The 25,580-nt window shown below is 36.9% G+C and overlaps 1 protein-coding gene across 2 annotated transcripts in view; it reads right to left on the bottom strand.

Annotated features, from left to right (window-relative positions):
* LMO3 (LIM domain only 3) overlaps nt 1–24,938 on the bottom strand; it is a 52,796-nt gene extending 27,858 nt beyond the window's left edge. The window contains exons 1-2 of one of the 2 annotated variants that reach the window (XM_021690609.1): nt 24,893–24,938; nt 19,806–20,019 (exon numbers count right to left, since the gene is read on the bottom strand). In XM_021690609.1, the coding sequence (XP_021546284.1) occupies nt 19,806–20,019; nt 24,893–24,938 (260 nt within the window). Of the gene's footprint in view, nt 1–19,805; nt 20,020–23,999; nt 24,025–24,892 lie in introns of those variants that run through there. The other variant, XM_021690610.1, reaches the window with a different exon arrangement.
* Nucleotides 24,939–25,580: the final 642 nt, after the last annotated feature.

Below are 25,580 nucleotides of genomic sequence, written 5' to 3'. Positions count from 1 at the left end.
TTCTTTAAAGCACTAATTTCTTCTTTTTATCTGTTCAATGACCAACAATAGCTCCATATTACTCACATAATAATATTCATTCTGCCCAGCATGCCTCTCTAGACCAATTCTGTAGGACCACAATTCTCTCTTTCTTCTAAATGAGCCACCTAATTAGAGTTGCCAGATTTAAGATTCCCAAATATTGCATGGGGCATATTTATATTTAAAAAAAATTACCCATTACTTACCTGAAATTTAAATTTAATGGGGGACCTGTCTTTTGTCTAACAACTCTACACTTAATTTGACCAGCCCAGTTGCCTTACTGTTAAGTTTACAACAGTCTCTGCCGCTCAGGCAGGCAGCTACTAGGATCTGAAATGCATTTTCTCCTCATCTCTCATGCCAATCTCATCTCCTATCAGAAGTCTTCTTTGAACTCTTACAGTTAATTAAACTTATAGAAAATATTAAGAAAATATAGAAAATATTAAGTAACTACCCAAAGGCACGATACTGCAATTTTCTCAAATTCACTGACATTGGCCATTTAGGGGATTCTAAGAGAACTTATTTTTCTTCGAACATTCGCATAAACTACTGAAGTTTGAAAAATACTGTTTTGCTTAGTTCACTTGAACAATATAAATTCAAAGTAATTTCTCACCTCTTCAATGTTAAATGGGTTGGGGGAAGAGGGGAACAGTTGGGTAGAAGGGGGATAGGAAAGGGGGGGAAGAAGTAATGTTCTCTTTGGTACAGACCTATCTCAGCCTGGTCCAGGCTCAGGTCTGACTCTAAAAATTTCAAAGCACTACAGTAATCACATTAATTCACGAAAAGAATGTATCCAAGAAGAAATAATTCATAGCTCTGTAGTTAATAAAGTCTCAATTTGAAATAAAAAGCAAAAAAAAAAAAGGTCTCTTATTCCGATGAAATATATTGCATTGTTAAGGTCTAGTATATTACACTTATACACACTCTTGACAGAACATATCATTGCAAATAGGTGACCTTTTCCAACCCAAACACTCTCTAGAGCCCAGTTTTTAAAAAAGGCATTGATTACAAAGGTCATAAACTTCCATAGGGTTTTTTTTTTTTAAAGAGAACAAAATGTCTTTTCAAGCATTAAATTATATATATATATATATATATATACACCCCCTTACATACACGTTATTAATATATTTAGGAGAACCATCATGAAATGGCGTGGCTGTTTTCCAACAGGCTTAAGAAACCAAAGAACAAAGAATTGCCTAAATTTCTCTATTCATTCACAAAATTATTACCTGAAAGACAATGGGTAGGCTTCACAGGGAACTGTTTTCTGAGCCTCAGAACAGAATTAAAATTGGGTGTGTCTGATGCTACTGATAAGAAACGAGTTTTCCTGGTAGGTACTTCACACCCTCCCGGGTATATACTGAATTGACTGACATTTTAGCAATGGTATACCAGTAACTTAAAAAGATAACACAGATGTGTAAGGGAATAGCTCCCCTTGTTCACAGTGGCAGCATTATGGTGCTCTATGACCCATGATCACTGCACACTAACGCACGGCCAGTGAGAATGGGCTCTGGAGACATGCTGTCTGGATTTGAATCGTAGCTTGACCACTTGCACCTTGGAAACTTTGGCTACATAATTTAATCATCATGTGCCTCAGTGTCTCTAAGATAAGTGTAATAATAGTTCCCAAAGACTAAGTGAGATTACATCTGTAAAATGCTTAGCATAGTTCCTAGCTCAAGGAAAATACTTCATAAATAGTACTAAAATATAAGATACACAAGGGCAAAGATTTTTGTCTGTCCTTCTCAACGCTGTGGCCCCAGTCCTTGGAACTGTATCTGGAAGACAGTAGGTCCTAAAAAAATATTCGCTACCATCTGAGTCTCACTTTGGCTGATTTCATTTCACAGTGTTAAAACAAATTCTCATAATTCCATTGCTATTATAAGAGCTCTCTGTCCAGCTGAACTTCTTCTGTATTTATCCAGTAAGTATAAACAGAAAAATAGAGGACATTTTTTTTTTTTTGCAGTTTTCCTTTAAAAATATTTCTCATATGAATGCTGGAATCTACAACCTATGTATTTTTAGTTTTTTTTTTTTTTTAACCATTCAATGAATTTCTTCCTTTATTTCTAACGAGTCACTTTTTGGCATAGAGTAAAACTACAAATTCTATTTACCTGGTCTTTTATTTAGCCACTCTGACAAATTTTCTTATTGATTCTTGAGTTTTCCCAATTATCTGCAAGGAAAATAATTTGCTTTTTAATATTTACACTGATTACTTCATTTTCTATCTGTTACATTAGCTAGAACCTTTAAAACAACATTGAAGAAAAGTGAAAATAGTGGATATCTCTGGCTTTTTCCTGATTTTAATGGAAATGACTTTAGTATTTAACTGTTTTGTGTTTGCTATTAGGTTTCAGTAACTATTCTGAATTTATTTAATCGCTTTCCTCCTATTTCTCTTTAGCTAGAAGTTTGGAATGGTGCTGAATTTTATCCAGTGCCTTTTTGTCACATGTTGCTATAGCCATGCTGTTTCCCTTTTAGTTTGATGATGTGATAAATTGGGTTGAAGCATGTCTTTGCATTCTAGAAATAATCTTACCTGTTCATTCCTTGCATTCTAGAAATGATCTTACCTGTTCCTAGTGTATTATTCATTTTATACACTGACGGACTAGTTGCTAATACCTTTCAATTTTTCCAATCTGTAATCATAAATAAAGTTATTTATTTCTATATATTTTAATATTCTCTTTATCAGGGGAAGGCATTATATTAGCATTATCTTAATTTTGTATAAGTTCAGTTTTAGTTTTCTGAGCTTGCGTTTCCTATGTAACATTCAACTGCAGATGCCAAGTAAGTTGCTAGACAGACGTCCATGGCTGAAGCCTGGCAGAGTGTAATGGAAGGTAGGCGCAGATTTAAGCGCCATCGCAATATGAGCAGGAATTACAACCATGAAGACAGATATCTCCTAGAAAAAAGAAGTTAAACCTCAATAAGATCAGTCTTCCTTCACTCTTAAGTGTCTGGTGAGGATGAGACAGCCAGAAAAAGTCTGAACCGTGTAGGATCATGGCATGCCAGAGAGTAGAAAGCTTTTAAAAGGGTGATCGGCACTATTAAAAGAGAAAAGAAAATATTAGATGATTCTTAGGAAAATATCCACTTGGTTTTAGCAAAAATTAGATATCAGGGATGGCAATTTCAGTAAGGGGACAAGCCAGGTGGCAAGTGGATGACACACAATGAGGGTGAGGAAGTTTAGATGATGAGGATAGACTACACTTTTGAAAAATTCAAACAGTAAAGGAATTGGATAGTACCAACATATATTCATTCGGGAGAAATATTTTTTTTCAGAATGGGAAAGATACAGTATATTCATGTGTCAAGTGTCAAGATTTTCTAGAAGATACTAAAGATACCAAAGAAAAAGGAGATACTTCATAAAAAGAAGATCCACAGGATATTGAAAGGAATGGGGCCCACGGCCATGGGGTTGGTCTTAAAAGGAACAGGGAGACTTCACCCACAAGGAAGAGGTAAAATCATTTTATTTATTTATTTATTTATTTATTTATTTTAAAAAATATTTTATTTATTTATTTGACAGAGAGAGACATAGCGAGAGCAGGAACACAAGCAGGGGGAGCGGGAGAGGGAGAAGCAGGCTTCCTGTGGAGCAGGGAGCCCGTTGAGGGGCTCGATCCCAGGACCCTGGGATCATGACCTGAGCCGAAGGCAGATGTTTAACCAACTGAGCCACCCAGGCACCCTGGAAGATAAAATCATTTTAAAATAAGTGGAAAAGATAGATGAAACATAAATAGTGGCAAGAAGCTGATTCATTTCAAGCCTAATGGCTTCAATCTTGAAGAAGGCAGCAAAGGCATCTGCTGAGAATGAGGAGACAGGACAATTGTCCAAAGAGAGGGCCTTTAGGGGAGCTGTAAATGTTCAGCAGAGCTTTAGAAGGTCATGGGTATGGATGTTGGCCAAGGACAAATAAATGATTCATCCCTGGAGGCCAGGTGAGAGGGGAAACCAATTATTTGTGGGAGCATCAATCTGTATTCTATTTATTTCCAGCAATGCTCAGCCATGCTACAGGAATAGAAAAAAAAAAGTGCTGTACCAATGCCAAGTTGCCAGACTAGAGCCTTGGTGAGGCCTTGGGGAGCACTGCACTAGAAAGACAGGCACAGTAGAAGAAGATGGAAAGGAGGCTCAAATGATCAACAATGGGATTCAGTACTGGGCAGGCAAGGACAGAAGTCTGACAGATTTGACCAAATCAGGGGGAAAAAAGACATACTGGGAGAGCTGAATGTTTGAAGTCAAACAGCAGTTGTACTGCAAGTGAGACAACGAAATTCTGGAGTTTAGGATTCCTGAGATGAAATATTTTAAGGACAAGAGGCTGTTTGCGATCCTGGGAATGGAGGATTGATGTTCAGTAGTAGGGAAAAAGAAGTTCAATAAGTTAGAGCTAGGTTTCAGATGGGTCAGCTACAAACTTTTGAAATCTCCCCGAATTATGGCAAGAGAGAAATGACAAGAGTGAGATTAAGGGTAACAGGTCGTGTAACCAGATTGCATGCATTTTATGGGACGATGCATTTTTAGTAATGAGTGGGGATGACTGTGCGTATCCAAGATAATGTCAGCTTTTCCCTCTTGGCTTCCTGAAGTGTGAGATTTCAGAGTAAGGAGTCCTATGCCCTATTGACAGCTGAACGGAAAAACCACCCCCCCTAAAGGAGAGGCAGGTTTCAGGTAAAGCAATGGATGAAACTCAGTTAAGACAATGCTTTGATGGAAAAAGCATCTTGCTAAAGACTGTGGATATAGCAAAGATTATTGATGGTGACATGAGGTTTCCAGAGGACTCCACAGAAAAATGTTGAATCATGGTAATGGTAGAAATATCCAGCAAATGAGGGAAAGAATGGAAATGAGAGGATTACAATTAATGCTGGCTCGTGACAGGGTGGTGGCAGTGAATCTACCTTGCATCTGGTGATGAGTAACTACAGGGTTGAATCACAGGGCCTATTTAGAAGTAGATGGCCTCAAATATCTTAACTCTGGCCCAGTAAGCGTTCTAGAACATATCTTGCTTAATCTCAGGGAAATTATAATGGCCCTGAGGTTCGAGAAAAGGTAAAAGAGCTCTTTGCTTAGGAGAGGCTGCCTCCCACCTCCCAGAGCAGGGATTTCTCCACTGTAGCTCCTCCATTCCAGTTATTTAAACTATTTCACTTCAGTGATGTCAAAAATCATCCTCACATGAAATATATAGCTTCAAATATCATAATAAAAATATGGCAAGATAATATAAAAGTCTGGAGAAGATATTAACATAGCATGCAGTTCTGAACAGTTGTTAGAAAATAAATTTGGACTTGAGCTTCCCAGAAGACAAAGAAAAGAGGGAAAATGTAAACAATATATGATTCACAAGGCCCAAGAAAAACACTATTTAATCAGTTCAGAGTCCCAGGAACTTTTCTTACTCTAAGATGGAGAGAAATTTCAGCACTGAGTCTGCAGGACATTGCGTGGCATAGTAAACAAAATCCACAAGAGCATCCCTAAGACACTGAAAATTTTTCAGGTGTTCATTAAAATGTTCTTCAACACAGAATAAAGGCAAGACCCTGATGTACAATCCTGTGAAGAATTTTCAGGTGTCAAGGTCAAGTACATAGGTCTCGGGAAGGATCCAAAGGATATCTTTTAAAACTATCAGAAGAAATAGCTTCACATCCAGTTTTTTCAGCTAATCTACCATAAGTACTATTTTCTTCAGACAACTTAAAAAAAATGAGAATTGAAAAAAGATTTGAAGTTGTAGCCTCTAGTAAGAACAGAGAGTATGGAGATACCATGATATAAGAAAGCCTACATATGGAATTTTAGAAATATAACTAAAACACATGCACGGATGGAGAGCCACACTGCATGGTTGTGGCAAAGAGTGCCAAGGGTCACAATCTTCCTCGGCAAGCATTTCTGGGTTTTCTCCATCACAGCTGAGTCACAGACACCCGGGACAATGTGTTTGGACAAATTTCACAATAATCATTACCTTCCATACTCATAGAAAAAACAAATCTGTTGTAGAATATTTCAGATTCAGGCCAACTGAATTCTGGAGGACATCTGCAAAAATACTGTATTTTGTCTTCGGATATTCTTTCTGGGCAGGACCAAGTGCCTCCCAAGGCCCAATCCTAGGTGTCGCACGAAGACTATACCATCAGGGTACAGAATGCAAGATACACATTTGCGATTCTCCATAGCGGTGGACGATGTTTTTCTATTTCTCTGATACCCAAGTTAAGCTACTTGAAACTCAGATTATTTATTGCATTACTTTTGTAACCTTTCTCCCAAAGGAACATGTAATCTGTACACAGTTGGCATCAAATATTACTGGATGGCAGATTTGTTTTTAAAATGGTAAAATTAGATAATACATCTCATCTAAATTCATGGATTTTTCTCCCCTAATAATTGGGCCATGTGATAGCTTAAAAAGCACATGCTCTATCATCATTCAGTAGCAGTTTATTCATTAGAACATTCTGCACTCTTCTGAAATTCAGCATATTTCATCACATCTCATATTTAGTTATTTTCCTTCTCAAAAGGCCTTGTTACAAATCCAATGCATTTAGCTACCAAACTATGCCCATAAGGGTACTTGGACAATAGCTTACATTTTAAATGGTAGTAATTGTGGGTACTGCTGACCTGTCAATCTCAGATATATTTATAAACTGCACACACAAAAATGAAATGAACAAAGTGATTCAGATTAACCAGCTCTGACTACACATTTTAAGAAAATCACTGGGTGTGCCTAGGATCCAATGCTAACAATTTGTTATGCATCACAGTGTTACAGCTTTCTAAATGGTAAGTAACTGTTTAAAAATTCCGAAGCATTCTTAAAATGTTTCACTTAAACATTTCTGCAATAAAATCTTATTGAACTGTTGCTTTCATTAATTTTCTACAGACTAGAGAGCAAGGAATTCAAGTTCGATTTTTTTTTTTCTTTTAACTTTGCCTACCACCAGCAAATAAACTGTGCCTCTTTTTTAAATAAACCCCTGGCCTTGAGTTTTGGCCCCTTAATAGTAGCCTACATGGTTGACTACCCTTGGTGTTAAATTTTCTTAAATTGTATTTCTGTCAGTGTATCATTTTTTTAAGCAATGGACCCTATAATAGCAAGCACTGGTCTGTCAGGAGTGCATTTTAACAGCACGACACAAGTATTTTTCACTACAGGAGACAAACAATGATATGTATTACATGCAGTAAACACTGCCTTTGGTACATAGGGTTCTCTTAGCATTTATCTGTCTAAAATCTCACTGTGTCCTGCATAGGGGGCTTGCGGGGGGAGGGGGAGAAACCCTGCCTCATATTAATGTTGCCACTGACTAGAGTAGAGCATTAGAAAGAGTCCACTGCCTTGCCACATTTCTCATGAAAGAAAACCTTGATTTAATATTAAAAGAATAGAGCAAGGCATATTAGCTCATGTTTACAGAGTCCTTTCCTTTCAACAACCACCATATCTTTCTTTTACAACTTTCCCCAAGTATCCATACTTCCCCCATCGTAGTCACGGGTATGAGTATCATTCCCAAACAACTTTCAATCAAGCTTAAAAAGCTTTTAAGAAATAACAGCGCTCTCCAAATTGGGTGTGCATAAATCCCAGGGATGCTTAAACAATTATCGGCGTTTCTATTTCTATTAATTGTATATCTTATCCTTTAAAAGAGTTTTTCTAATTGAAAAAATGTGCAACAGAGTATTTATGATTTGTAAATACACATTTAAATTAAAGGTGTATACTTAAACTTCTTTAGGAATAAGGATACATAATCAAAATGTTTAGAGAGCTTTGTGAAAAAGAACCGCAGTAAGAAGATACTGGCATTCAGTTGTCCTTGCCACCTGAGGAAAAATCAAGACTATGCAGAAAACCTAAAGCAAGCTGAAATTTTATATATAATTCTTCCCTATAGGATAGTCAGTGTAATGCTTCACAAGGGCCATAGAATTTTCACATGCTAAAATGTGGAGAGCGTGGGCATGTTAGATATTTCAGAAACCTACCATCTCAGGGACAAAGAAAATCTCACATTTGATAATTTCCCCAAAGATTCCAATTCATCTTCATTTATGTAAAATATACTATAATCTTAATTTAACAAATTCTAATAATCTCCACATGAAATATTTTTTCCCATATGGCTTCAGGTACACATGGTATTTTGGCATTTCTTCCTCCCACTTCTTTGTAAATAAAAAGTTGGTAAAAGATCTTGTAACAGTGGTAGCTTTTCATATTCTTGATTACTAATCATTCTTAAACAATATATCTTAATCCATTTCTTTAATCTTCTCCTAATGTTTACTTTTCTGACTATTTTATCTTCAGAACTCAGTGCTATTCTTTCTTCATAAAATGGGTCTATTGCTCCTATTTACAGATGAGTAAACTGAGGCTTGGAGAGGTTGAGTAACTCACCTAGTAATATACAGCTGGGATGTAGCAGAATAGGGCAGATTTCAAATCTGGACTCAGCACCATTATGCTGCTTGACATATCTCTAAAATTGAAGGATTAAATCTAACCTCACCTAGTTTGGAAGATGCTGAGGGAATTAAGAAGAACTGGTGTGACTTTTATCCTTTTATAAAGTGATACAGAAAGTAAGAACCAGCAGATGAATGCCTCATAAAAGCAACAGATGACTAATTTACCATTGATGATAGTTGGTGGGGCAGGGGCAACACCCAATGTGGTAGGACAATAAGAAATACACAGTAAAATGACTTAAAATACACTGGCTGTGTTAGAATGAATGTAGGATAAGCTCGTTACTGTAAAAAAAAGTGAGTTGTGGTTAAAAATGAAAGGCTGTGTTTACTACCCAGCAGATAAATCCTCAAAGGAAAATCAGAAATATTCTTTTCAACTTAACATCTCCTTAAAATGTACAACTTTTTTTCAGGTCACTGCAGAAATCTACCATTGATCAAGAACACAAGTCATTTAACACCTTTAGCCAAATAAGCAAGTGGTCTCTATTGCAAAGATAATTGCTAGTTTAATAACTATTATTACCAACATTATTTAAATACCAAGCAAACTGTCAGGTCAAGATCAAGCAACTTTTCCTTAAAATCAAGCTCAAATTGATGTGCTCTGGTAGGTGAGAATCACAAAATGATTAGGAATACAGATCTTCAACTCAACCAGGACAAGATGGCAGGGACTCCAAATGTCCCATCTACCAAAAAAATAGGAGGGCTGCTAGAAATTTTAACAAAAAGAAGCACTCAGGGTGTACAAGGTGACAAGAGAAATTAAGACTTGTAAAGCCATCTGGCCACCACCTTCTCCTTGCTTTCTGAAAAGTATGTTTTGGATTTCTTTGTGATGAAGTGTATATGGCCTGGCCACTGTTTTGAAAGCTCACCCATTCATGCTGTGCCTCTTTGTAAGATTTCAAAGCACATTAGCACAGCTTCTCAGCCAATACTCATGATGCATCCCAGCCTATTTTATAAACATAAATATAGGCTCAAGTACTTTCATTTGTATTTAAGTTTAAAATTTTTTTTTCATTTTTCAAAGTAAAGACAATTTGTACAGACAAATCCCACTCTCACAAACAGAAATGCATATTCATCTTTTAGTTTTGAAGAATAATCCTTAGCACTTCTTGATGTGAAACTAAAATTAGTGAACTGGGGTTAGGTTAAGAATGGAAAATAGGAGTATAAAGAGAACGCTTATGTAACAGTTGGCCCATCTCATCAAGAATACGATTAAAGAAGTTAATAGGTCTTTGATGCATTTTCTCTCGATGCTGGATTTGGAAACATTTATAATAATTAATATGTTATTTTAAATATTTTATACTAGAAAATAATTTAATAAGGCTTGGCTTAACTTTTAAAATAATGAAAGTAATCACCCATCAGAGAGCCTTTGAAAAATCCACATCTTTGCAATTTTTATTACTCAAGTATTCAAAAAATACAAATTACATTGTGATCAGGACAGAGCTTAACAACATCTTTGGCCATGGTGTTACACTTAAGCATGCTGTGTTGGCAGCCTGAGTTCATCAACATGGACACTCCTTTGTATTTCACCTTGAAATACTACCATGTATACATTGCCTGATGAGTTCTGTAATCCCAAATGGAACTCAGTCTGGAACACCCTATCTGAATAAGCTTCACAGCAATTCTCTAACAGAAGTATTACCACTTCCTTATGGAACATTTAGAAAAATATAGGGCCATCCTGATTGTAACAGCAACAGGGAATACCATGGGACCACCTAATGGTTGCTTCTAATCCTTGCCTCTTCTGCTTTTGTTCATTCCTACCCCATACAAACATCCTTGATATTCCTCAAACACATCAGAAAAGCTCCCATTGCAAGGACTTTGTATGGGCTGCTCCCTGTGTCCGGAATGCCCTTCATCTACACCCCCATGGCTAGCTCCTTCGCCTTCTCAGTTCTTTACTCAAGTCACCACCTCAATAAGAACAATGTTGAATGAGAAAATGGGGACCAATGATGCTAAGCATTTTATAAGGGGTGTCCATTGTACTTCTGTTGATTGTACTGATATCTGTGATAAGAGAAAAGAAAACATGCAAATTGTATGAAAGTTACAGAGCTAACTCTGTCTTACCCTGCATCCAAGATATAACCAGGAAGCTCAGAGCTCAGCTTCTGTAATAGGACTACTGGCTTACAAAAGGATTTTTACAGAGCCCAACTTTTAAATATTATTTATAACCTCTCTTCCTCAAAAACTCTTCTAGGGGCGCCTGGGTGGCTCAGTCGTTAAGCGCCTGCCTTCGGCTCAGGTCATGATTCCAGGGTCCTGGGATCGAGCCCCGCATCGGGCTCCCTGCTCGGCGGGAAGCCTGCTTCTCCCTCTCCCACTCTCCCTGCTTGTGTTCCCTCTCCAGCTGTCTCTCTCTCTGTCAAATAAATAAATAAAATCTTAAAAAAAAAAAAACCTCTTCTAATCTCTTCTGAGTATACCTCTTCTCATCTCTGTATTGCTTCCTTGGGACCTAACTAGGCTAAACCTCTTTACATATTTTACTTAGTTATTGAACAACAAATAGCGACGTCAGTTGTAGAAAATTTGAAAAATAATTTGCCCTTAAGTTCTTCCCAAATTTCTCCTACTGTCTACCTTATTCTTTACATAGTAAAATATTAATAACTTTATGTTTATATATTATAGAAAATCAATTAGAAATATAATATTCCATATTCATTATTTATAGGAATGAGGTATTGGCACTCAAATATTTGTTAAGTAACTAAATGGTTTCAATTTTTAAATGTTAGAGGGATAGCAAAGTGTGTAATCACAAATATAAACTCCATTACTACCCACTCAGCAAGGACGTGCTGTGGAAAGAAGGGATCCTTCAGCTCAAAAACTTTCCAAATTTTTTTTCTAATAAATAGCCACAGAGAACACTAGTTTATGAGTTTTAAGGAAATTGAATAACTTATAATTTCTTTGTATCTCCCAAAGCACAAATGCTCTCTCAGTGGAAATTCACATGCAATACTTACAGGCTTTAAAATTATGTTCACAGTATAGTTGAACTTCTCACCTGGAAAATACAAATAAACCTGCCCACTGAAGATAATACTCATATTTAGTGTTAGAAGTATGACTGCTTTTTCCATTCACCTCTCTTCCATTCACCCCCCCCCATTCATCTAAGCAAAGAAACAGGTACTAATTGCTCATCTCACCCGGTCTAATATTTGGCTATTGGTCAGAATATATTTTTATTGAGTAGTTGATAAATACAAAATAAGCATCACGTTTCATGCCATGGGTATTCTGAAATGTAACAGCCCTGAACCAGCCATTTTGGGGGAAATGCGAGCCATCTATTAAGGGACAAGACTTAAGAGATTTTGTAATGTAACAACAAGAGAACAAAATAACTTCAAAAATAGTATGCACCTCTGTTAGAATTTTATAATAAAAACATAGCATTGTTCTGAAAGTTTTAGAACAGGAGAATAAACTAGCAAGTCCAAAATGTTCTTTTTTCTTCTTGAAGTTGCCTGTTGGGATCCCACATTATAAATGAGATGGGAATTTATTTTTTCTCAGTGGTATTTAGATTACTATACAGGGTTCGCATTAGCACATTTTATGAAGTTTCCTTCCCCTTTACTAGTCCTTGTCATATTTGATATTTATGTTTACTAAAACTGATTTCCTGTTTTTATTAGTAGGATGGGTTTAATGTAGATGATGCTTTACTGCATTGGTAATAACAATTTTATTTAAATATGGCTTTGTTGTACTCCTTTGCAAATAATCTTTGAATTCCTAAGTCTTTTATTTTCCCTGTAGCCCAGTTGGAGAGTTTTTAATATTAAATTGAATCATAACAACACATGCTGGTTAGAGTGTAACTTAATACACGCAGCTTCACACACAACTTCAAATCAGAGATCTGACTATTCCAAGATGATTATTTATCTCAAGTGTGATTTTGTTTTAAACTAGTAAAGTCCACAGCTAGAGATTTTTGCATCATAAAAAACTGGCACTCTGAAGGAAAAAAAAATTAGCAAAAGACTTAGAATCTTTACATAACTACAAAAAGTATTATTGGGATGAAAAGATCTATCAGGAAGTGATGGTAATAATGGGAGAAGGCCAAAAGTTACAGGTGAATTCACAGGTGACTGATGTGGGTAGTTTGTGAATATAGCAAATATGTTTGATGAATATAATAAAAGAGTATGCTTAGGTGCTAATTCCCTTAGAGGAAAGTTATCAACTAATAATAAGGGACAAAAAGCCTCAATAAGCAAAAGAAATTGCTTTAAAGTAAGAAGATCTAAATGCCACACTCCTTGCTTCACAATGTAAGCTTCCACCTCAAAATAAATTTCTTTCTTTCTTTCTTTTTTTTATTTATTTGACAGAGACAGAGACAGCGAGAGCAGGAACACAAGCAAGGGGAGTGCAAGAGGGAGAAGCAGGCTTCCCGCCGAACAGGGAGCCCGATGCAGGGCTCGATCCTAGGACCCTGGGATCATGACCTGAGCCGAAGGCAGACGCTTAACAACTGAGCCACCCAGGCGGCCAAAATAAATTTCTTATAAGTAGCTTGAAAAGGGAAATATATGGTTAATCATTAAAACAAACATGTTATGATGGGGGAAACAGATATAGACCAGACAGTATCAAACTCCATCAGAGCTGAGAAAAACAGAATTAGGTGATAAAAATCACAAGGGAATATACTTGGGCATTCTATAGTATTCTAAAACTTGTCTTTCCTCTTAGGATGGTGAACACTCGATAAGAATAAGTCGGTGCTGTATTTACAATACTAAGAAATTAGCTGGCATCAAGTATCTAATTTTACAAGTTTTAAAGCCTGTCAAATGATGATGATCTGGTGAAAGTCAATTACGAAAAAAGTTAATGTTCATTCTAAGGTCATATAGATTCTGCTATGTGTATGGGCAGCATGCATATACATACTTACACCTCTTTAATGCTTAACAAGGGGAAATTCAATGTATCTGTAGGAGTAATCACTTGTATAAGCCAACAAAAAATTAAAATGAAAGAAAAATGTCTTTTTGAAGAAACACGGCTAATGCAAATGTCATTTAAAAAATATCTGGTAAATTGAATAAAAAGAATATTGCTGTTTTTATTTTTACTTTCCTTGTTTTCAAGACCTTCTCCTGCATTTACAACTCTTATATAGATTAAAGTGAGAGATGTTAGTTAATATATTTTGGAAGACAGGATGAGGTTGCAGTATATAATTTTGAGTAATAGAAGACACTCTCATAGGAATAGGAAAATGTTTTCAAACCAAATGCAAAAAAATAAGATTTCAATGCCTCACAGGGTATTGAAGGAAAATATAATGGTTGCCTAAGGTTGGTGCAATTCTTCTTTTAGGTTAAATAATTTTTATGTGAGGCAAAAACCTGAACTACATAATACATTTCTACAATGCATATATTCATCAAAACCATTTACAAAATTACCACTTTCAGCACATTTTTAAAATGAGATTCCTTAATAAATTATGTTTATGCAGTCAAAACACAACATTAAAATTTATTATTAGTCACTTAATGGAAGTTAATGGTGAGTTTATAAATGAAGTGCTGGCTTACTTTGATATACTCTAAGAGCAACCAAAAATAGAGATTCTTTCCCAGAGTTCTATGTATTTATAAAGTGCCAAATAAGCAATTTTAGCAATTCTCAAATGTAGTTCTTGCAGATGCATTTCATCCTAAATATACTTGTAGAAACAGAATGGTTTTCTGCTAAGTCAGGTGTGTCTTACTTATCCATCGCATGTGTGAAAACTAACCTGACGGAAGTATTCCATGCTTTATAAAAAGATTTAAAAAACCAGTAAAGATATAGAAACAGTGTGAAGTATTTTCATATTTTCAATATTCTTGAGGGAGGTATTTTCGGTGAAAATATCTCATCTATAAAACAAGCCAAAACAAAAATCACAAAACTAAAATAATTCATTATGTCAAATACTCATTCACTGAAAATGGATGCATTACAGAATAAGAACAGAGAGATATTGTAGATAAATTTATAAATGAGACATTTTACATGTAGATGGAATATTTTGAACTGAGATTGTAGCAGAGGAGTTGTGGCTTAGAAAGTCCACCAATTTTTCCCAAAATGAGGGGCACTCTCTCAAAGTATTGCACAAAACAAAATGATGGCTCCTGATTTGTACTGGTCCTTGAATAGTATATAGCCTAAAATGTTTGAAATAAAATTCAATAATGCTTTCCTATGATAAAACAAAAAAGTAGACTTAAAATTACAGCTTCTTATAAAGCTATAAATAAGGTCAGATCATTTACAAGGAACATAACAATATTTTTTAATAGACCGTGGAGTTTAATACACTCATGTTAAAAGATTTCATAATACTAAGATTAGGTTACACATTTAAATATGATAAAAATTATGATTATAATGAAGTGTTAAGAAAACTCAAATAAAGCTTGTAGAAAAAAAGTTCATTTGGGAGGAGTTTAATTCAATGTAAAAGCTTAAATTTTCAGAATTTACAACAATAAAAAGTGATTGTTCAGATAATAATAATGCAGTGATTGCTGGGGAAGTTATTTTCAACTGCCTAATATTAAAAAGAGAACAATGAAGGGAAAAAAAGAATAAACACTTTATTCAACACAAAAAAAGTACCCCTGCAGTGAGTTGTCAGATAAAATAATATAAACAACACATTCGTGCTTACTTTTAAGGTTGTAATTATGTACTAATATAAATTTAACCTTATATAAAAATTTAGAGGCACCAGATTTGATTAGTGTGAAAGAGTTATAGCCATATGAATACTCTATGTAGCATTTAATTTTAATTTTCAATTTGAAAGTCATTATATTACTATATTAAAGCATGTAAAATTTGTAGTCAGCATAACAGTTTCAAATCTTTTTTCTTAATTGACAGCTATGGTGGCACACGAAGCATCATTCTCTCCCAGCAGTTTCATTTTAAACAAATCATTCTCAGATATAAAAATAGCCAATTACATTAAATTTTATATAAGGCATTTTCAGCTTCTCATATAGGAAGAGCTATATAAGCAGCTTCCATGCTATATATCAGAGCAAACGGCTTTGAATACATTCTCTGCTGAGACTCCATTCAGAGATACAAGATCCAGCCTACAGCGACTTGATGCTTAAAATATACAAGAAGTTTTAGGCTTAACAAAAAAACAAGCAAAAATTGCCCAAACTCTTGAGTGGTAAATTCTGATATTCTTTACTGCCTCCAAGTTGCAAAGTAAAGTAGTTTGTTATTGCTCCTGGTTCTGACTTCTTAACACTTGCCACAAAATTTTAATTCTAAAACTCCGATTACACATTAACTACTTTTTTCATATTTTCCAAACTGAAACAAGGATGATAGATAGATTAGCAGTGCCTAGAGTCCCGTAAACATCATTACTAAAACTGCTGTATTTACACAATAATTATTAATTTACTTTGGGTATTCTATTAGTTGTAAGCTCTAGTTCAAGGTATAAAGATGCTTCCCTTGTCTAATTTGTCATCAGTTCCAACTTTAAAAATAAAAAAGTTACAAATGTGTTGGATACATGTTAAAAAATGTATTTTAACATACACATTTCTAGGTCTTGGCATATAAATATTGATGGGCAGATTGGCTTCTTAGTTTAAGGCAGAAAGCATGTTAACAGGGGAACTTTTAAAAGTCAGTCCTTCTGTTCCTTTATCTAATGAATTTCCAAAGGCAGAGAATAATCCTACAAACTGGCAAATGCTCTCTCATCAGGTATGTGCATTGTATATACTATAGAAAAATGAAGGATATTATACCAGCCCTGTTATAGAAAATGAATTGTTAAGATCTGGAACTTAGTATATAAATGGTAAAATCATCTTTCTTTTTCTTAAGTATAGCTAATTGTGCCACAAAGAAGGAAAAAAATCTGAGAGAAATCATATTTACTGTAATAATAGTTTCTATAACTCTAGGAAAATATCTTATGATTTAAATTCTTATATTCATTATTCAAAGAACTTGAAAAAACATGTCATCACTATCACTACTCAAAGTAATGCAAAATAAAATGTTAGAACTTCAAGACTCATTGTTCAGCATTAGAAGTGTTTTTTGTCTTCTTTTTTGGAAGGAGAAGTTAATTAGGAAGTTAATTACAATTGGCAAAAATATTTCACTCTTCTCTAGATACGAAAAAATTATCTGGCCCAAGATAATACCTACAATTAATACTTCACCAGTACAGATAGAGATAAAACTAGTTTTTTCTTTATCATTTTCCATATTCTTACTTACTGATGCCTACTAATTTAGACAGAGAAATACAAACCTGTAAGTTATTTATGGCTTGTTTGGTGTCTTAAAGAAATTACACACTATCCAATCACCAAAAACCAAAACAAAACCACTTGTGAATCGGATTTAAATGGTTAAGCTGACTGTGCAAAATACAAAATACAAAAAGGAAATGTGAACTAAGGCAAATGAGAAAAATGATTTTCAAAGCTCTAGAAGACAGCCATGGAATATTACTTGTTCACTGATCATATTACAGATTTTGTGTAATTAATAAACAATTAGATAGTAACAATTTTAGGCACACCTTTATTTTTCTTAATTTTGTCTATTACCTAAAGTTATGCCTCTCACACAGCAGGCATCCAATAAACATTTTTGAACGACTATACCATTTAAAGAAATTAATTTATAAATAAAGTCTGCCTAATTGTATTTGTCTATCTGACATGCAGAATTAGACTATTAAATTCCAGTAAGAGACATGCTGCTGAACATCGACACAATTTCACTGATACACACTTCTTTCATAAAACTACATACCACATCTGCAGCATAATCTATAACACATAACACAGTGTTTTACACACATTCCAATCCCCCATTTCACCTCTACAATTTTTAAGTATTGATGAATTGCTCCCTGCCAAAGAAGTCACATTATATACAACAAACCTTCAGTTTAAATACAGGAACAAGCTTGCTGTTAACAACTTAGTTTGAAATGTTAACAATCCTTAGGCTGTTAACATAACAACTGGCCATTTAATGACCAATTTAAGAGGAAATTATACTCTGAGAAATGAATATATTGGCAATCAGGACCAGGGTTTTGATTTGAAAGGGTATGATTTTTTTTTTTAACAAGTTAACGAACATTAGAAGTTCGAGCCTATTGGAAATTATGTTACCAAAAAAATCTATCTTAGAGAAAGATAAGCATTTCTGATACGGAAACTGTTTTGATAAATCGTTTCCAACAAAACACTTACTTGAGACTATCAAATGGCAGTTTAACATCATATTTTTATTACCATAAAGAAGAATAACACAAAACAAGTCTAAGGTTTCTTTCTGTGCTTGCTACTATATTCACAACTGCAAAACAGTTTAACTCACGATACAGGTAGTTCATTGGCCAAGTATAAATTTTTTAAAATCCAGCTATATCAACATACTTTCTTTAAATCTTACTTAATTTTTACCTTTATTGCTTATTAGAACACCTTAATCTCGCCCACACTATACAAACTCCTTGTTTTGGAATCATTGTTACATAAATCCACTTGACACACTGCAGTTGTAAACAGATGTAAAAGTCAAAAAAAGAGTCAAAAAAAACCATGACTATTGGTTAGTGAAGATAAAGCAAAACTAGGAAGCATTGTTAAATCACTGAAAGCAAATGCAAACGCTTTATGTGGAAATGAGGCTCTAATTCACAATGAGCAGAGGAAAAAATTTTTTATTTCAAAGAAAAAGTTCAAAGACTGAAGTTCTAAGAGAATTCATGGAATAAGTTAATTCTGATTAGTTGTGCCACCACAATAAGGGAAATCCTGGCTATAGAGTCACTCCCCATTGTTGGCACCCTGCATGTATTTTGTGCCCTTGGAACACAGAGGACTAGAAACAAGTGGTCATAATTAGCCAGGAGGCTGTCAGATGAGGCAGTCCTAGGAGGGGGAAAGAGTAGAATCTGAAAAACAGTCCTGGATTCACCCTTTTAAACTACCTCTAATCAAATGATAAATATTTTTAGATAAAGATTAAATCAGACCAAGAAATGACTGAATTATATACAGGGAAGCACCAGATTCCCTAGAAAACACTTCTCCAAATGACCAAGATGGTTAAGGAGCTAGGGCTGATTGATAAATTTTGTGTCATAAAGGAAAAAAATTCAAAATAAATCGCTTAATGTCAGGCTAGAAAAATGATTAATTGTATTAAATATGAAAACCCAAATGATGCCATATATCATTTCTCTAATTTGATAGGTCCTACTTTATTAATATATGTAATTTGCAGCTGAATCAAATCACAAAGTTCCCTGAAAAGCAAAATAATTTTTCTTAAATAGAAGTTCATGTGTTGAGTGCTAAATGCTGGGAAACAAGTTTAGTGGGCTTCACGGTTTTTTAAGCAAGAGCATATGAATTGTTATCAAACTGTTCAGATGTTTACAGTTTAGAGGGTGGCTATCATCTCCCCATAATGATGGAGATCTTTATTGTGCTCATTTCCTTAATGCTACTGGCAAGTCTGAGGCTGTTAATGCTCAGTGATGTCTTTGTGATGGCCACTTGGAATGCCACTGAGGGTGGGGGGATGTATTCACACTTGGGGAAAGTTTTCAAAACTGTATAATAACCATGCTAATAAATACCAGCTAATTTCAAACTGCCTTTCTTTGACAAATCAGAAACAGAAGATAGCTGAGTAACTCTTGGGGTCAAGCTCAGCCTACCTTGTCCGTGGGGTGTAATACAACACTTACATGCTGATTTCTACCAAATACATCCTTGCCATGAACTGGCGGTTTCCTTTGGGCAGTGGAATCACCTATTTCTAAATCTGAGCATCCAGGCTGGCTAAATGGGAACACTTTAGATATGAGGCTTTCTTGGCCATTCCTTAAGCAAGAATTTGCATCCGAGGCACCTGGCGACATTTTGAAGGCTGACAGGTCAACATCTTTCAGGGATATAAGCTGGCCGTAAAGAAATGAAACCCCCAAAAAATACACTTACAAAAGTATTTTAAAAGGTATCCAGTCATCACTGGTGTGCAAGGATAATTCCTACCTCAGATAGTCTCTGCGACAAAGGATAAGATTAGCTTTAGTGTACAGGGTGGAGCCCACCTCTCCCAAACGACAGTCACAGCAGGCACACTTCAAGCAGTCTTCATGCCAGTATTTGTCCAGTGCCTTTAGAAGATACCGGTCCTTGATCTTTCGGTTGCAGCCAGCACAACCTTTCGGCTTGGTGTCTGGCTGGACTGAGAGCATTTGTATACCTAAAGGAAGACAAAAACAAGAAAGAGAGCTGGGACTACAAGAAGGAATCAGAAGAGGTCAAAAGACCTTACACAAGTTTCCTATTTAACGCTGCGTTTCTCGAGGAGCGTTAGACTTTCTTCTGTAGGGGCATACCAAATCACGCTAAATTCTGGAAACAAAAGGCTCAATCAAACATTAGACAGTCCTTATTAAATCATCTAGAAAGTCACGCATACAAAGTGGTGAAAATAACACATTCTTGTTGTATATAGGGAGTTGGCATTGTATACACCAAGTTAAGCAACATTAAATAATTTTGTTTTCTCTAATAATTCTCTACATAGGGTGGTTCCTTTGGGAAGAAAATGTGAGTGAATGGCTAACAATCTTCAAGAAAGCTATTTAACAAACGAGTCCGTGCACAGCCTATAAGAGTCAAGAATGAGTTTTTCTCTATTGGTGAGAAATTCGCTTGCTATGTGCTTGATGGTGGAAGAGGGGACACTCTTCTGGGATTACACTAACCTGACTTAGCAGTGGGCATGTTTATAGTTAAACACACAGTACAGTCATCCAAAAAGCTCACCAATACGATATTGCTTGTTTGCATCCAAATACTTCCTTCTGTGCTCTTGATATTTCAAAATTATTCCTTATGTTAAAATTTTTAAAATGAATCTATACTCACAAAAACTTCAGTCGGTGCCTCTATTAATGGCAGCTTACCTCACTGTATACTACATGCTTTGATAGAAAACTAAAGTACAGGATTAATCTATTACCATAAACACGCACTTATTTATTTTATAAGGGAAAGAAAAAACAACAGAAGGTAAAATCTAAATACATATAAATTAAATAAACATATGTACATAAATATATTACATGCATATATCTATAGTGCACTAGACATAGGATGTTTATCTATTTTAGACATATATCTCCATCATGTATAAGGAGTCTAGCTGAGTTCTGTAGGTTCTACAACTGGACTGAAATTTTTTCAATGAAAGGCTATTCCCCTTTGAGTTTCTTCTTCTTTCCCAAGTGTCAAACACCCAGCTCAAAAAAAAAAAAGAAAAAAAAAAGCTGGACCAACTAGTCAGAACTTCATGTTTATCAAGTAACTCATTCTAAGCGCTATAAAATACTGTAGACATCATCGATTCCTAACTCCCTCGCTTTACAAATTGTGATGCAGAGGCCTAAGAGCGTTTAAGGACTCGCTCAAAACTGAATGACAGTGAAGTACTAGATTTGGTGGTCTTCTTACAGTCCAGAGCTTCCACTCCTATAGGATGCTTCCTCTCCTATGCAGAAACTTTTAAACTATACAAAACACCAAATGTGGATGCACTTGAAACAGTTTCAAGAAAAGAAAAGCCAGGCTATGATCTTAGAGTATTTCCCTACTCCCAAGGAGCCAGCCCTCCTTTAGTTTCCCTTATGCCTTCTGATGAAGGCTTCACGTCCATTACCTCCACAGTCTTTTTTTCTTTTTTCATCACACTGATAAGAGACACCAAGGCACTGTACTCTCAGAGCTGAGTAACTTTTCTCGTTACAAAGAATACATGGATTGCACATAACATCGTTATGATGCTGAACTTCCATTAGAAAAGAACTTCTCTGGCAGAGTAATGGAAGAGGGTATGGCAGGGAAGAAAGCATGATGTGCACAGCCGTGGTAGCTGGAGCTGCAGACTCGCGGCGAGAGTTGTGCCGAAGAGCAGGTGCTATTCCTATAGCCTGCTTTCTGTTCCTTTTCTTTGAAGGAGCTGAGGGTCTAGTGTAGATTAATCATAACCCTTGATAGCTCTGCTAAATCTCACTCTCTAGAACTTCTAACAAATGAAGTTTCTTTGATCAGAACTAGTTACCGTCTTCTAGCAAGGTTCCACAAGGAATAAATCCTATTAATTACAGTACAGAACATATCCAAGTACATCTTAACCATATACCTGGGGAGAGGGGGAAATTTTGATTTACGAAATGGCATTCTGTATTTTGCTATTGAAGACATCAAGAGATATGAGTGGCTATTCTGATTAGCCAATTTATAAGGCTATTATTTTTTCATATCACAAAGCTGAAAGAAATTTTAAAATCCTTTTCAGTTGTAGCTCAGCTATATTTCCCTCAGTTCAGTTACTACCATCAAGCGTAGAAGGTCAGCTATCTTTATTCAAAACACTTTGCAACCAAGACAGGGAATACCAACATTTGGCACAAGTAACACTACCCTGCTTGTCTTCACAAAATGTTTTTGTTGTGTTGACATTTTAATTTAGCACTCAGAGGCCAATTAATATTTGAAACTCTTACTTTCTGTTTGGCCTTGGGCTTGAAGGAGTTTGATATTTTGCACTCCAAAAACCTGGTGCCTTCTTTTAGAGAACATCATCACATTTCTCTTGGAGAGGAAATCGTTTCAATAGGATGCAAGTTAACAGTTGTAGAAAAAGAACTATTTAGTAGTCACTACATTGCCATGTACCTAAAAGACACAAAGCATCAGCAGCCCCCCTCACCATCCAGAAGAGCATGACTGGGTAGAGTTATGTGTTCAGAGCTGAGAAACATTTCACAAGTTGCTCATAGCACATCAGGACTCATAACTAGTTTTAGATTGGCATGTAAATTGTTCTGAGGGAAATTCTTATTGCCTCTGAGACCCTGCCATTCTGAGTTATTTGACAGTTTAAGGGAAATCATAATTAAAAAAAAGACATAAATAATCGCCTGTGCAGTGTGGTGTGCAGAAATAAGTAGAACCATTTCATTTAAACTCTGGTGAGCTTTTAATTGCCTGGATTGCATTGTGAGGCGGCCTAACGGTTGATTGCCTCCATTATGTTCCCTTGTTCGGTGCCATTCATCCGCGCAGGCTCAGCTTCAGTAGTTCACACAACAAAGTAACCACAACTCCACAACACACAGGGGCTTAAAAAAAATAATCATAATCAAAGATTTGCAGCACTTAGACACAGTCTTTTATATTTTTGGACTAACTACACATAGTGAATGGAAAACATTTTGTCCCTGTCGGAAGATTCACAGAGAACAATTTGGGAGAAGGAACAGGAAGAGGGAATACATAAAGGGGGTTGGCAGAGATGAGGTGCCTCAGGAAGATGCTAAAATGGGAATGCAGGTTCTGCAGCTGGGAGCAGTGACACAGATTAAAAGAATTTGGCCAACGTGGCCGTTCGATTGCCAAGAGGTACCAAACAAAAGATTTTCTCTCCTCCTGCCCATCTTCATCCTCTCCCCAGCCCCCAGACCCGACTGGAGAACTGGTTTGGGCCTAAAAGCTTGTTTCCCTCTGTTCACTGGCCCAGAGCATCCCTACAGGCTGCAGCCCCCTAAGGGACAACAATGCAAATAGATGTCCCCAGATCTCAGGCGCTGGAGCTGCTTAACTCTGTTCTGCCCCTTCAACTCCCAACCCCCTCCCCATCCTTCCACCACCCCCTCCCCTTTTTGAGCAATGGAGCTGGGAACCAATTTGATTCCCTTTTTCTCCAATGCAGCTGCAAGGCTCAGAGATACTGACATTTTTCCACTCTTATCAGTTTAATTACAGTTACCATGGCAGCAAAGTGCTAGTGCTTGGCAAAGGCCAACAAGAGATTTGCAAGACTGAGTTCAATTTTGATGCAGCTCACATGCAAAAAAAAAATAAATAAATAATAATAATAATAAAAATAAGAAACATACATACACTGTAACAAAGAATGCCTCGCGGAGTTTATGCTCTAGCCTTTTGTGGTCCTGTCTTTGCAGCCACACAGGGATGATTTGCAAAGAATGTAGCAGTATTTGTTGCACCTAGCAAGATTAATGGGTTTAAGCAGCAGTCTTTCAAAGCAGTTACAACAATAATATTTCGGATCTTTTAAAAAGACACAAAAGCAGCAGAAGAGCAGGAAAGCTTTTGAGCAGCCAAGAGTGCCGAGCGCCGGCAAAGTGCATCTATGATAGATTGTAACCTTACCAAAACTTTTCTCCTTTTTCTGCATGAGTTGACTTAGGCGTGCCTGAGTTGCAGCAGCTTCGCATTGAGCACCAAGCCCAAGGTAGAAGTGGAAGGGGCTCTCCTGGATTTAGCTCAAGTGTGGACCTGGTGCGCAGCCTACACCGCCGAGGACCGACTATTGTGAAGCCACTTTGGAGCGGGTCGGAGTGGCGGCAGGGGGTGGGGGAAGGGATGAGGGCGGCCAGACGAGACAGAGCGCACACACAGAGCCCCTCGCAGTGTGGCAGTGTGCAAAATGATGGCGAATGACAAAGCCACATGCTTCCCTAACTCTGCCCCGTAATCCTAAAATCCCAGCGGCCCCTTTTAGCTTCGTGGTAACAAATGGATTTGATTAAACTGTCACATGCAGCGTTAGCATAGCATATCATGTTCAATATGAAAAAGATCATAAATCTGACTTGTATTTCATAACAGCAATCTGGGTAGCCCCCGTAAAAATGTGCTGCATCAGTTTGAATCTCAGCCTCTTAGGACATAGGCACCTTGTTCCACGGAACCTCTCTTGTGGCCTTTCCCCCCCCCCCCCCCCCCCCCCCCCGGCAAATAGTCACTTTTCCATGTCGCAGGAACAACCTTTTCTTATTATGGAAAAGTGGGGAGAGGCAGAAGTGTGGACAAGAACCAAAAGATTGCAATTTCAACTCTTGGGGGAGGGGGGCTGTGGATTCCAGCAAGTACACAGAGTGGGTCCGGAACCCACCTAAGCGCTGACTTGCCTTCCAATGGGCCAGGCCAGAGCGAACCTCTCCTAATTCCCAACTCTCCCTGCCCCTCTCTCCCCGGGAGTCAGGGGTGTGGAAATGCGGCGGCTCATCCTGAACTTTGACTATTATCCACTCGAGTCGTACTTGAGACATTCCGCGCCGCAGCCGCTCTCCCTCCTTCCATCAACATCTTCCGCCTGCATCTATTTCATGTCTCATCATAAAAATAGTGAAGCCTCACATGATTTAAACAAAACCGTCTCCGCAGAGCTGCAGCCCGAGTGAAAGTTGCAGTGCGGAGCTGGGCTGCAGCTCCAGTTTATGCCTCATTAGGAGAGGCTGGGGAAGAAAAAAATACCCACATCCGCACACGCACGCGCGCACCCGCAGACACACACACCACAAATAAGCCGACGCGTGTGTACACAGTTGCTGCACTTACCTTCTCAATTAAGCGATACAGGGGGAGGCCGTTCAGAAAGCACAGTGGCTGCTTTGTAGGGCTTCTCCTTGGGAAAGGTCAAAAAGAAGCATTGTTTGAAAAAAAAAAAAAGAGGGGGAGGGAAATCTCTATTTTTTAAGTTTAAAATAATGAGGTCCTCAAGGATCCGCCAAGTAATGGTGTTGACCGCATCTGAGCCACAGGTGTCCTCCTTTTAGGCAACTGCAGTCCGAGGCTGTTTCTCTCCGTCCTGGCTCAAGACAACTTACCCCAGCAGCACGCGAGGAGCCGAGCTGAAGGAAGCTCCGGCTCTCAGCTGCAAAATGCAATCCCTTCCCAGCCAGACATAATACAGCCAAAGAAAAGGTCACTCAGTTATTACTGAGCCGG

Source organism: Neomonachus schauinslandi, chromosome 5 (genome assembly GCF_002201575.2).
Source record: "Neomonachus schauinslandi chromosome 5, ASM220157v2, whole genome shotgun sequence".
NCBI classification, from domain to species: domain Eukaryota; kingdom Metazoa; phylum Chordata; class Mammalia; order Carnivora; family Phocidae; genus Neomonachus; species Neomonachus schauinslandi.
Note: the sequence above shows the minus strand (reverse complement) of the source record. Positions and strands in the feature narration are given on the sequence as shown.